The sequence below is a fragment of the Barbatula barbatula genome (assembly GCF_947034865.1).
Source record: "Barbatula barbatula genome assembly, chromosome: 5".
NCBI lineage: Eukaryota > Metazoa > Chordata > Actinopteri > Cypriniformes > Nemacheilidae > Barbatula > Barbatula barbatula.
In genome coordinates, this window is record NC_136769.1 from 24,015,788 (window position 1) to 24,029,166 (window position 13,379).

The 13,379-nt window shown below is 39.8% G+C and overlaps 1 protein-coding gene across 2 annotated transcripts in view; it reads left to right on the forward strand.

The window, feature by feature from the left end:
- ern1 (endoplasmic reticulum to nucleus signaling 1) overlaps positions 1-13,379 on the forward strand; it is a 45,970-nt gene that overhangs the window by 17,187 nt on the left and 15,404 nt on the right. Inside the window, exons 8-15 of one of the 2 annotated variants that reach the window (XM_079455467.1) lie at positions 44-305; positions 1,623-1,701; positions 2,084-2,249; positions 2,476-2,591; positions 2,682-2,870; positions 7,123-7,366; positions 10,883-10,973; positions 11,057-11,246. In XM_079455467.1, coding sequence (XP_079311593.1) covers positions 44-305; positions 1,623-1,701; positions 2,084-2,249; positions 2,476-2,591; positions 2,682-2,870; positions 7,123-7,366; positions 10,883-10,973; positions 11,057-11,246 — 1,337 coding nt within the window. The remainder of the gene's footprint in view (positions 1-43; positions 306-1,622; positions 1,702-2,083; positions 2,250-2,475; positions 2,592-2,681; positions 2,871-7,122; positions 7,367-10,882; positions 10,974-11,056; positions 11,247-13,379) is intronic. The other variant, XM_079455466.1, reaches the window with a different exon arrangement.

Sequence of the window (13,379 nt, forward strand, 5' to 3'; positions counted from 1 at the left end):
AAAATTTTCATCTTCCTTTCTTTTTATTTTATGTGTTTGACAGATATGGCTCACTTTGTGTCCAATGGTGATGGTCTTGTGGTGACGGTAGACAGCGAATCTGGCGATGTGCAGTGGGTACAGAACTACAACTCTCCCGTGGTGGCCATCTACATCTGGCAGCGTGAGGGACTGCGCAAGGTCACGCACACAAACGTTGCTGTAGAAACACTGCGTTACCTGACCTTCATGTCAGGAGAGGGGGGACGCATCACGCCGTGGAAATATCCGTTCCTTCGGGAGAAGAAGACTAAAGATAAGCTAATGTGAGCAGCACTTTAGACCCCATGCACAATAAGTAACACTGGTTATTTAAGAGATGATAACCACATCTGTTGAACACATTTTTGGCCCACACACAAAAAAACAGATTGGTATACTTACCAAGCAGAAATTAAGTAAATTTGTTGTATTACAAAATTGCATTATGAGAGAAAATTTTGAAAAAGAGTCCAGATGCTTTTCAGTAATAAGAATTTGTTTGGCATGTCAAAAATATATGTGACAGATTCTTTTGGGGTTATGACTCGACATGCTTTTGTGTAAAATTATCTTGTTGTCTGAGCACCTTGTGTTTTCTACAACATCCAGCTTAAGAGCCATATCCTGTCTGCTTTTCCTATGCTATGTGCAGAAGATGCTTGAGCATGTGAAGATTCAGTTTTGTTTTTCACAGCATATCACTTTATAAAAGAAATGGCTGGAGTTAGATCAAACTCAGCAGTTTGCCACATATCTCTTAACACTCATGTTACCCTGTGCATTTGTTGAGGTTTAATCTTTAAGGTGATAGTTTACCCCCCAAAACAATTCTGTCATTATTAACTCACCCTCTTGTCATTTCAAACCTGTATGACTTCTTCTGCAGAACAAAAAAAGGAGATTTTGAAGAATTTTGATATCTGGCCCCCATTCCCTTGCCTTAGTAATAGAAGTGAATAAGGGCCAGTGCCGTGCTGTTACCAACTTTTTTTGTTCTACGGAAGAAAGTCATTAAAGTTTGAAATGACAAGAGGGTGAGTAAATGATGACAGAATTTAAGTTTTTGGGTGAACTATCACTTTAAGCATAAAAATAGCATATGCTAAAGTTTTTCCTGCGATAATTATTCCTTTGTGCCTTGAAATGAAATCATGGTTACTATGCTTTTCACAAGCTTGAAAAAGAAAATGCAGTTCAAGCACCCACAAAATCGCCGCAAAAATTCAGCCGCGTAAAGGCGCCTTTGGTGGATCTGCAGCCTTATCGAGAAAATAATCCACAATGGTTTAAAATTATGAATTTGCACATGGCTTTTCTTAATATAATATTTAATATTTTTCATATTAAAAACGCCACATAGAAATATAAACAACATTAAAAAACAACAATTTACTGCAGGGGACCTCTATTGTTCCTCTTAAAGACTCCCAGTATGTGAATCACTTGTAATATTGTCTTATTAAATATATAATAGACTTATAGAATTAGATTTGTTCTATTTAGGTGATTTGTATGAATTATTTTTAAAGTCACTTGCAGTCTAAAAACTTCAAAACATATTGTGAATGATAATCTACTATTTCTGTCCGGTACGGTTACAGGTCCACGCTGTATGTAGGGAAACACTCCACTGGCTTGTACGCATCTCCCTCACTGGTACATGATGGTGTTACTGTTGTGGTGAGTTATGATAAAATGTTAAAACATTGTAAGGCCCTGTCACACCAAATACAATTAAGCGACATGGAACACAGTAGAGAGCTTTTACAGGTGAATGTGTATGATCTGTGTGATGACTTTATAAATGTGAAAACATACTCCACACCCTTCTAAAGTAAACAAGGCTGAAATTGTCTCAAGTCTTGTTTATGTGAATGTTGACAATATAATGTTATATAATTATATGGCTCTCTGGAATGATGGAATTTATTAAATTCTTAAAAGATTAATGATTTTCTCATCTTGCCAACCCTTTTTTGTCAATTAACCATGAACAGTGCTGTGGAAGTGTTGGCTTTTAGATGTTTAATCTTCTTTGTGTGTGTGTGTGTGTGTGTGTCAGCCCCGCGGGAGGACGTTTCCTTTGCTTGAGGGCCCAAGTAACCAGGAGTCAAGTGTGGAAGAGGACCAGGAGTGTGTGATCACACCCAGCACAACAGTGAAATTTAACACTGCACTGAAGGAGAGAAACCGCATCAACTTCATGAGGAATTCTCTGCTGCTGATAGGTGCGCCCTATAGTTCAGTCACACGTTTTGTAAATCATGCAGAAAAGATATCAAGAATATCAGATATGAAAAATTAGGCAATGCAAGACACTATTATTTTCCAAAATCACAATGGTCTCAATATTTTAGTAAAAATAAAATTTTACAGAGGCTAAGTAATTTTCTGTGTTGGTAATGTTATTAAGGTATAAACATTATTCTCACAATCTGTTATTCTCATCTGTAGGTCACCACGAAACACCACCTGATGCTCACAACAAAATCTTGGAAAAATTTCCAGAGAGTATCCCCCGTCAACACAGCAACGTCATTCCCCCCGCCACAGACAAAGCCATTGAAGAGGTATGGACAATGTCCCATGCTGTACATGTGTCTACTACATCACTGGCTTCAGCTGTTAAAGAGTCCTTACGTATTTCTGCTGTCTTCCAGAAGGTGAATGAAAGTGGAATGGAGGACAGCAGTCCAGTGCCTCCACCCATCTCTTCCCTGCAGGAGAAGCCTGGACGCCAACCACGTGTGGAGACTCCGGTGGACTCCATGCTGAAAGACATGGCCACCATTATCTTCTGCACCTTCCTGCTGGCTGGATGGGTGGCCTTCATCATCATCTACCCAAAGGTAAACATTAGGGCTGGTAGGCCATTGAGGTAAGCCATTGAGAGAGAGAGTTCTGCCAACGGAAGTCCAAAATGCTTGAGCATCACGTGATTCATCGAGCCTTCAGATAGTTCCAGGAAGTTATGTTTTCTCTTTAAATGCTTTATTTCTTTCATTTTTTTATTCTTTAAATGGCTTTCCTCTTCAAATGGGTAAGAAGGTTACCTCAGTTCGTCTGTTCAGTCGCAGCTCCACGCGTTACTTGTAAATTCCGGGAACTATTGAGAGCCTTAATGAACCGCCATTGCTGTAAAAAAAACGTATGTACAATGTAAAACAATGTAACCTAACGGAGTGATGTGTGCTCTCTTCGTTGTGGATCATCTGTAGAATAATGTGCATCCCAGGACAAACTGCTTTCATTTGGAACTGTGATCCAATTATAGCAGTGGGCGTTTACTTCCAAGTCTTCAATGCGGCCCGGCATTAAAAACCAAATGTTTCTTGAACCAGCCTCAAAACCAAGGAAGAAAATAGTCAAGTCAACTTTATTTATATAGCGCTTTTTACAATTTTCATTGTTACAAAGCAGCTGTACAAAAAAACATATTGACTACAAGCAAACAAATAAGGTTATACAAGAAAAAACTAAAAAGGTGAAAACACAGAAGACAGACACACAGATTTTGATGCACCCACACTCCACTAAACACGCATGGAGACTTTTCAACAGGTCAGGTCTGCCCTCAAAACTCTATTATTAGTATTATTCTGCAGGCAAAATAGTCTATTACATATTGAATTGGTGTTTTCAAAATTAAGAACGCACAAACGACCTTAAACAACAGGTATAAAATAATAAAATGGCCAGTTCAGGCCAACTTTAACAGAAATTATACAATAATTGGCTGGAGGGTGCAATAACAGCTTTAATTTGGCAAATAACCATGCTATAAACGTGATAATCCATTGCTAGCCCTGGATTATCCCTTATTTACTCAGTACTTAAATGTATAATCACACTGTAACACGGGCACCATAAGATAAAGACCAAAACTTGCTTAATTGGTAATTATAAGCACTTCACAAACTAAATAAATTCATAATCGCAATCTGTAAAGGTCATATATTTGTGCTTTGTTTTTTGTTTAGGCTTCTACGGGGTTTATAAATATTAACTAATTATTAGTAACTTTGAGTAGTCATCTTGATTGCAAAATTGCATTTAATAATAATTTGTTCATGTTTTTGCAGTACCCAATCTAAAATTTACTATTCATCATTTGTAAATTTGTATCAATTTTACCAAGCATGTAATACCTTTATGGGCATTGGTCTTTAAAAAACATTGTGTAAAGGGTGGTTACATTTTCATTTTCAAGCATACAATTGTGTACAATTAAACAGAATATTCCTTGAATCGTACATCAACAGAAAAAAAATTATCAACTTTTAAAGAAAATACTTAATTTATCAAATCAGTGTAATACAAACAGATTTAACAGTGTTCCTTATAGTAATCAAATTGAGCCATGTACACTGTTGATCCCTTATCCAAAACTTAAACCTACACATACCACTAAACCTGTCCTTATTCTTAGCAGTATCACACCCAATAGCAGCAGTGTTGTACAATGATTGAATAATTTTGTTATTGTTCAACATCTGTTAAAATTATTTAGAGATTTTTAAGATTCATGATTATATGAACTAACACGGTGTCCATGCGGTAGTAAAAAGAATACATTAAAAATGTATACGGTTCTAACAGGACCCTGAGTGAGTCTGAGTTGATAGCAATGACGTAGAAGTAAACTGTGTAGAGTTCCTTGGTTGATAGGCTATCAGAGACGCCAACAAATTATTTTGCCTCAGTTGATATTAAAACCACTTGCTTCTATTTTCTACCAAATTTACAATGTGAAATGGGGAAATGTAAGTTTTCGCGAACTTGGGTTGACGACCCGTCATTTAAAGACTGGCTTAAGCCCGTCAGGGGGAATGACCAGGAATCATTTTGCACTGTCTGCAAAAAAACTATAAATGTTACCTGGAACAGCATTACCGCTATGAGGTCACACAGTGGATCGAACATTCAGCAGCAGCGGCTTCGCGTGAGGGGGGAGCAGCTCCCTATTTCGTTGTTTTGCAATGTTAGCAGCACTACACAGGTCGCAGCAAATCATGTCAACTCAAGGTCAGCTGTTGTCGCACCACCTCAGCAGCAAACCAGTGCCACCAGAACCACCGAGACAGCGATAGCCAGACAGCAGACCGTAACTCAGGGCTGATCTGGTGCCTGAACCATCATTCATATAATTCGAATCAGGGCATTGGGGAATTGTTCCAAAACATGTTCGCTGACTCCGATATAGCAAGTCGATTCAAACACCAACACAATCTCATTAATGAAACTCAATGATTCTCTTTTTTTTATTACTCCTACGACTAAAATCATAATGCTAAAATCTGTGTTGGTGCTGCCGCTGAAGCAGAGAAAGCAATGTTCATCATTAGAAGTTTTTTCAACCACACACTATCGTTATTTCTGTATCAAATTATCACAGAAGTACTGGGATTAAAGCAGAGTTGCCAACGCATGATACACACATATTTACTAGCGCACACTCTGCGCCAATTATTCTCACACCAAATAACACACCAACATAAAATACTGCCAGCAACAAAACTACTCTTATGATTGTCATTCAGGGTTGTGTTATATTGTTCAGCTTATGCTTCACACATCTTAACTGGAGATGTTTAAATAAAAATTTTATGATTGCAGTTTGTAGCGCGGACAAATCCGAATCTGTCTTTACAGTAAAAACACGGCAAGAGTTTGTGGCGCTTATCAATGTATTTATTTACGCTAAAGAGAACCTGCGCTATAAGAGCTTCTCATCAAGTTACATTTTTTACATTTACATTTATTCATTTGGCAGACGCTTTTATCCAAAGCGACTTACAAGTAGTTTTTTACAGTGACACATTACTGCAGAGCAATCAGGGGTAAGGTGTCTTGCTCAAGGGCACTTCAGTCATGACCTGCTGGCACTGAGATCTGATCACAAGCCCAACGCTCTAACCCCCAGGCCACAAAGTTGCCCAAAATGTCATGTTTTCAGGTTATTTTTAACTGTTTATAGTTGAGAATACTATATTTGTATGTTTATCAATTGTATCTTTCTCTAACCTCTTCAAGCAATGTGTAGGTGTCTGTAGATGTTAAGCAAAAATCCTAAAACCTGTAAGAATTATCAATTTGTTTTGCTGTAGAAATATTGAATATATATACAGTATATATTAGGGATGCACGATATGTACATTTTTGGGCGATAACCGATAATTCTTTATCACTGGAAGCCGATAACTGATTTATGGCCGATATACAGTATCTAAATATTAATATAAAATTCCCTTAGACTGAAACAAAAAGCAAAAAGTGGACAACTGCTTTTATTTGAAACATTGACTGCAGAAAACAAGGTAACCATTAGTTCTCTTTTTTCCCTGAAATCATGTACCAAGACTACTCTACACTAGCTAACGGTTCTTTAACCTTCAAACGTTTCTGGTATATTTTTAATTTCATAAACAAATTATAGATGTTCTTCCCGAGCAACGCAGAAAATTTTCTTTATAGTCACATGTCTAACAGCTCTCAAAACAGACAGCATTCAGACAACAGTTTGATTCAAACGATATTCTTTTGTTCCTATAATTTACACATTTATAAATACGTTATCTGTACTGTACCTACATCAAATTCTTTTTGCTGATAGCAGTAAGTGAATCATTGCGACAGAAAGACAGTACTGTAGTGTATTTTAACCAGAGGAATTTTTTTGTATTTATCGTCTATAATAAATCCACCAAATTTTTCCCAATAACATAAAAAATTACCATTTATCGGCAATACCGATATGGCCGATAATTGATCATGCATCCCTAGGTAATATACAAGTTACTTGAATGTATTTATACTTTTCAGGAAGTTTAACTTTTGCATTTGATGTTTTCACTATAGTCAGTATAGGTTAACCATGAAATATGTAATACTTTTGAAACGTTTTTTTTGTCAGAACCTCTATTAAGTGATATATTACTTTAAGTTGTCATTCAGAATCGTAAGAGAATCTCAATCTTTATTTAAAAAAAAGAATATTGATTCTCAATTTAACCAGAATCGTGCAACTCTAGTATCTGGTATAAGTGGCCTGATATCAGTGCATTAGTTGCTCAGATCTGAAGGTGCTGCTGCTTTCTTCAGAGTGTTAACAAGCAGCAGCAGCTTCAGCACCAGCAGTTCCAGCAACAGATGGAGGAGAAGCTTCACCTCCTACAGCGACAGCATCTCATCTTTCAGTCGCCTGACTCCGACTTCCTGGAGACAGCCCACATCCGCTGCGAGAGCTCTGCCCACAGCAGCCCTAACATCACACCACGGGCGTCCAACCACTCAAACCTGTCCCAGTCTGAAATTGCACATTCAGCCAATGAGCATGAGGAAGCAGGTAAGATTTTCTTATAAATAAAATGCTTCTTTAAATCTGCTTGAATCTAGGCAATAAGGAAAAGTGATCTGGGAAAACCCATCGGATGTCGTGATGCGGCATTTTCGTGAATATATAAAAAAAGATTATTCTTTAACATTTCATCATCTCTGAAAACAACTTGGAAAAATTTACTTGTTTATTGCTGAAACATAGTGATTTATAATGCCAAGCTGATGGACCTGCCGGCGGAATTTAAATAAATTGCCCAGCTTTCCCTCTCTTAACACTACAAAGACAGTTCACATATCAAAGCAAACAAGTAACGTGTAAAATTAAGTTATATCAATGCACATTTCCATGTCCTGTGTAAACTACGGCATTGAAAAGTTATTTTATACAACGTTATTGTGAGGTGGCAGGAGCTCACAGCCTGAAGCTGCGGGAGTTTTCCCTGGTTGGCTCGTTCTCATATGAGCCGCCTCCAAAACACGGGATGATCAAAAGTTTTGAAAATATCTCCATCATAAACAACTGAAAACTTGCTTCACTACTTACCAAGTTGCCGTTCTCTTCAGGGTAAAGTTAGCTAGTCTCCTTGTGTAGTGATGCAATGCTTTTAGCGCTCCTGAGGTTTTACATATTTTTCATATTGACACTATGCATTACTCTCACTTTATTCAAACGTGACTGCTCTATCAATACAAATCCAGCATTTTATCCACCGTTTATATAACATTCATTACTGAAATGCAGTGAACAAACAAACACTTCTGAACTTCCGTACAACGAATAAAGCACATTGTTCGGCATGCTCTTTCTCTCGCTGTTTGATGTTTGGGCATGCTTGTTCTCTTGCCTCACGGCTCTCGTCCCCCCTTCCTCACCACATGCACCAACAAGGATTAAGTAAACAGTTTTTAGAGCTAATCTAGGGTTTGTTGATCCTAGTTTTATAAAATTTTAAACAGAGATTAATTAATGGTGGATTAAAACTTTAACCTGTATTTAAAGGCGGGGTGTCTGATTTCTCTTAGCCTTTGTTGAGGTTCTTGAACCTTAAATCGACACATTGCATTACATCTAAAACAGAACATAATATGTGACCCTGGACAACAAAACCAGTCTTATGGGTAAATTTCTCGAAATTTTGATTTTTACATCAACTGAAAGCTGAATAGTTAAGCTTTTTATTGATATATGGGTTGTTAAGATGGGACAATATCTGGTGGAGATACAAGAGTGTAAAACATCTAAATATTGAGAAAATCGCCTTTGAAGTTGTTAATCCGAGGCACTGTAGCAGGCCATCCACTCACAAAAATAAAGTTTTTATATATTTTGGGTTGAAAATTTACAAAATATCTTTATTGAACATGATCTTTACTTAATATCCTAATGATTTTTGTCATAAAAGAAAAATCTATAATTTTGACCCACACAATGTATTTTTGGCTTTTACTAAAAATTTTCCCGTGCTACTTAAGACTGGTTTTGTGATCCAGGGTCACATATTGTCTAATAAAACCTTTAAAGAAAATAAAAACATCTACTTAACAAGTGGAAACCAAGTGTTTTCCATACAGATTTCCGCTGGATTAAAATGCTGCTAAATGTTTTAATTAAGACTTTTTAGATTCAACCAAAGTTATGCGAAGTTATAAAGATGTTTTGAAAAAAACATGCTATGGTGTCTTTTTGTGTTTTCCGGTGTGTACTCATGCTATTACTAGTACATACTTGCATTGTGTCTAGGGATGCACCGATACCAGTATCGGTATCGGGCCCGATACCAAGCTCATGTACTCGTACTCATACTCGTAAAAATTCTCCTATACCAAAGACCGATACCTCACGTGACGTAATTGACAGAACGTTCCAGTGCACACAGAGACACCTGCCGTAGCAGACACAATGTCATAGAGTGTTCACACCTAAATCGCGCTATTCGTGTGTAGTTGGACGCTTGAACATCGCGCGTGGAATTCGCTTCATTCGCAAGGGAAATTCGCGTCATGGGAGGGGCTTCTGGCAGGCAGTTCAAGTCTTGTTGCGAAATGGCGGCCATGGATTTTGTTGAGCAGGTAGCTGCGCATTATGTGCTGTGAAAGGCTGAAGATAGACATAGACTCGTTCGGCGCCGTGTCTGGGTCCAGAGGCGCAGTCCTTCAGAGGCGCAGTCCTTCAGAGGCGCAGTCCTTCAGAGGCGCAGTCCTTCAGAGGCGCAGTCCTTCAGAGGCGCAGTCCTTCAGAGGCGCAGTCCTTCAGAGGCGCAGTCCTTCAGAGGCGCAGTCCTTCAGAGGCGCAGTCCTTCAGAGGCGCAGTCCTTCAGAGGCGCAGTCCTTCAGAGGCGCAGTCCTTCAGAGGCGCAGTCCTTCAGAGGCGCAGTCCTTCAGAGGCGCAGTCCTTCAGAGGCGCAGTCCTTCAGAGGCGCAGTCCTTCAGAGGCGCAGTCCTTCAGAGGCGCAGTCCTTCAGAGGCGCAGTCCTTCAGAGGCGCAGTCCTTCAGAGGCGCAGTCCTTCAGAGGCGCAGTCCTTCAGAGGCGCAGTCCTTCAGAGGCGCAGTCCTTCAGAGGCGCAGTCCTTCAGAGGCGCAGTCCTTCAGAGGCGCAGTCCTTCAGAGGCGCAGTCCTTCAGAGGCGCAGTCCTTCAGAGGCGCAGTCCTTCAGAGGCGCAGTCCTTCAGAGGCGCAGTCCTTCAGAGGCGCAGTCCTTCAGAGGCGCAGTCCTTCAGAGGCGCAGTCCTTCAGAGGCGCAGTCCTTCAGAGGCGCAGTCCTTCAGAGGCGCAGTCCTTCAGAGGCGCAGTCCTTCAGAGGCGCAGTCCTTCAGAGGCGCAGTCCTTCAGAGGCGCAGTCCTTCAGAGGCGCAGTCCTTCAGAGGCGCAGTCCTTCAGAGGCGCAGTCCTTCAGAGGCGCAGTCCTTCAGAGGCGCAGTCCTTCAGAGGCGCAGTCCTTCAGAGGCGCAGTCCTTCAGAGGCGCAGTCCTTCAGAGGCGCAGTCCTTCAGAGGCGCAGTCCTTCAGAGGCGCAGTCCTTCAGAGGCGCAGTCCTTCAGAGGCGTCCCTACTAGAGCAGGCTCCTGATTGGTTAAGACGGCAAAAACTTTCGCCAATGTTCAGGTTTTTCAACTCGCGCGAATAACGCCAACACTCAATTCTCGCAGCCTCATTCACGTGAATCGCACCGCAAGTAGGTCTATCGCGTCTTTGCATTGACTTAACATGTAAATCACTCTCTCTTAACGCTTCATTCGCGCTTAGCAGTGTGGAAATATTTCAAAATCAATGATGACGACCCATGCATGGCAATCTGCATGCTTATGTCCTCGGTTTTGCCCTTTGGAGGTTATTGGACACTGTGAATTTTGGGCTTTGAAATTTTTTGAAGCAAAAAAAAAAAACTGGTATCGGTGAGTACCAGGGAAAAAGTATCAGTACTCGATCCTTAAAAAGTGGTATCGGTGCATCCCTAATTGTGTCATTGTTTTTTTTTACTTCTGCCTTTTTTGCTTTGTTTGATTGATTGTGGTTTTGTTTTCAGAAGAGGAGTGCAACACTGTCAGTATTGTTAACATCACTTTTAATCCCAAAGATGTTCTTGGACATGGTGCTGAGGGAACTATTGTGTACAGGCAGGTGACAAAGAGTGACTTTTGGTTCATTTCTGGCATTATTTAATTTTGTTGTCACTAAAGGTTTCTCTGTATGTGTTCAGGGGTCAGTTTGACAATCGTCAAGTGGCTGTCAAGAGAATTCTCCCAGAATGTTTCAGTTTTGCAGATCGAGAGGTTCAGCTGCTGCGGGAGTCAGACGAGCATCCCAATGTGATTCGATATTTTTGCACGGAGAGAGACAGACAGTTTCAGTATATCGCTATAGAGCTCTGCAGCGCCACACTTCAAGAGGTATGACAGACACCACAAATCAGCCCTACTTGAATGGCATTGATATGGTAACATTTTTGTATGGTTTTTATTTCCATAATGTGACATTTAAAATTGTTATTTTACATTTTCATTTCATATTCATGTTGTTTATATTTTACCTCTGATAATTTAGCAGTTATTCACAGTTTCTCATCTTTATAGAATAGTGCATGTTTGTTTGTTTAAAGTGAGTTTTTATGTCAACTAGTTACAGTGTTATGCAAATTTTGTGATAGTTCATCCCAAAATGAAAATCCTGTCATCATTTACTCAAGTTGTTCTAACCTGTATACATTTCATTGTTCTGATGTACACACATTTTTTTTTTTGGGGTGTACTATCCGGAAATTAATTATCCAGTCAAATTGGGTTTCCACACCAATCAAAAATGATATAGGTGGCCAGGTTACCATTTAAAAGAAAAAACAGGCAGGAATAGCGTCGGATGCAGCATCAACGGAATGCTGATAACACTATACTATATACACAATAAAACATGCAAGAAACAGTTTGTTATATGGGAGGGGCTTCTGCCGGGCGGCTCCCGTCTAATTGCGAAACGGCGGACATGGATTTTATTGAGAGGGTAGCTGCGCGTTATGTGCTATGGAAGGCTGAAGATAGATATATAGACTCGTTATGCGCCGTGTCTAGATCCATCAAATCCTTCGGAGGCGCAGTCCTTCTTTGTTGTTTCGGATTTCTGCCTCCGCTCGCTATGTCATAATCACGTCACTACTAGAGCAGGCTCCTGATTGGTTAACGCGGCGCAAATTTGCGCCTTAAGAAAAACTAAAATATAATATTGCACAACAATCTAGGCTTTTTATAAAAATTTTAATAAATAAGCTTTAAAATAAATAACACACTGTAGCTATATTTTAGAACATGCTTTAAGCCAAGTTTGCATTAAAAAAACAAGCTCCCGGACCTTGGATGGGCTGAGTCTGAGCTTCTGAATGTGTTCCACTTTGCCAAACCTCTTGGTCATTTCCAACATCAGGGAATCCACTAGTTTTTTTACATGGTCAGAGCTGGAGGGATTTCTTTGATATCGGGTAACAATCCTCTGAAGACCCCTTATCATCAAAATGACTTTGGAGGCAGTCACAAACCTATGAAGATTACAAATTGTTTATAAATGAATTATAGCAAAATCAAAACCAGTACTTCATATACTTCTCTGTTAGGAATAAGGATACAGAAAAACATGCATCATTAAGAGAGTTAAAATAAAATTAATAATAATAAAAAAATTGAACTATACTTACTTTTCTGCACTCACTTCAGTGGTGACCTACTCAAATGGCTTAATAATGTCCAAAATGTATCTGAAAATGTTCCATTCCTCTGGTGACAAGGTAAGCAGAGATGCATTAGTAAGTGCCAGGGTGGAGATGATTGGATCTTTGATTTCATTAAATCTTTTCAACATGTAATATGTTGAATTCCACCTTGTGGCCACATCCTGTTTTAACCTCAACATCTCATGAGCCATCTGTTTTTGTGTGGCCTTGAGCTTGTCTGAAGCAACTGTACTTCTATGGAAGTATTCAACTATTGTCTTGACCTTTGCAATATTCCTTGGACCTCCTTCAATGCAGCTCTGACAATGAGGTTCAGCATATGTGCGAAACAAGGTATGTGGTCCCAGTGGAGATGTTCTTTAAGGGCTGAAACAATTTTGCTGGCAAACAAAGCAGTCCAGAAGATAGGAGGTCATCTGAAAGTCCTCTATGAAATGACATGTCACAGTCATTTAACTTTCTCTAGTCAAAGAGGTCCAGCAGTCTGTTGTGAGACAAATGTTGTGAGACAAACAGCAGAGGCACTCTTGATTTTGTCCATTGTGGTGAGGAAGGCGGGACGAGAGCTGTGAGGTGGGGCCGGTGGCGTGAGTGATAGTTGCAATCAGCTGTGCACGCACCGGTCCCGCATCTCTCACGGAGGAGACCGGGAGCTTAAAAGGACGACCGGCAGGACTGTTGACGAGAGAGGGTCGAGCCTTGACATTGTGTTAAGTTTGTGTTTGTTTTATGGCCGGCAGTCGACCGTGAGGTGGCTGCCGGTCTTTACTTCCGTGTTTGTCTATTTGATTTAATTAAAGTTTTA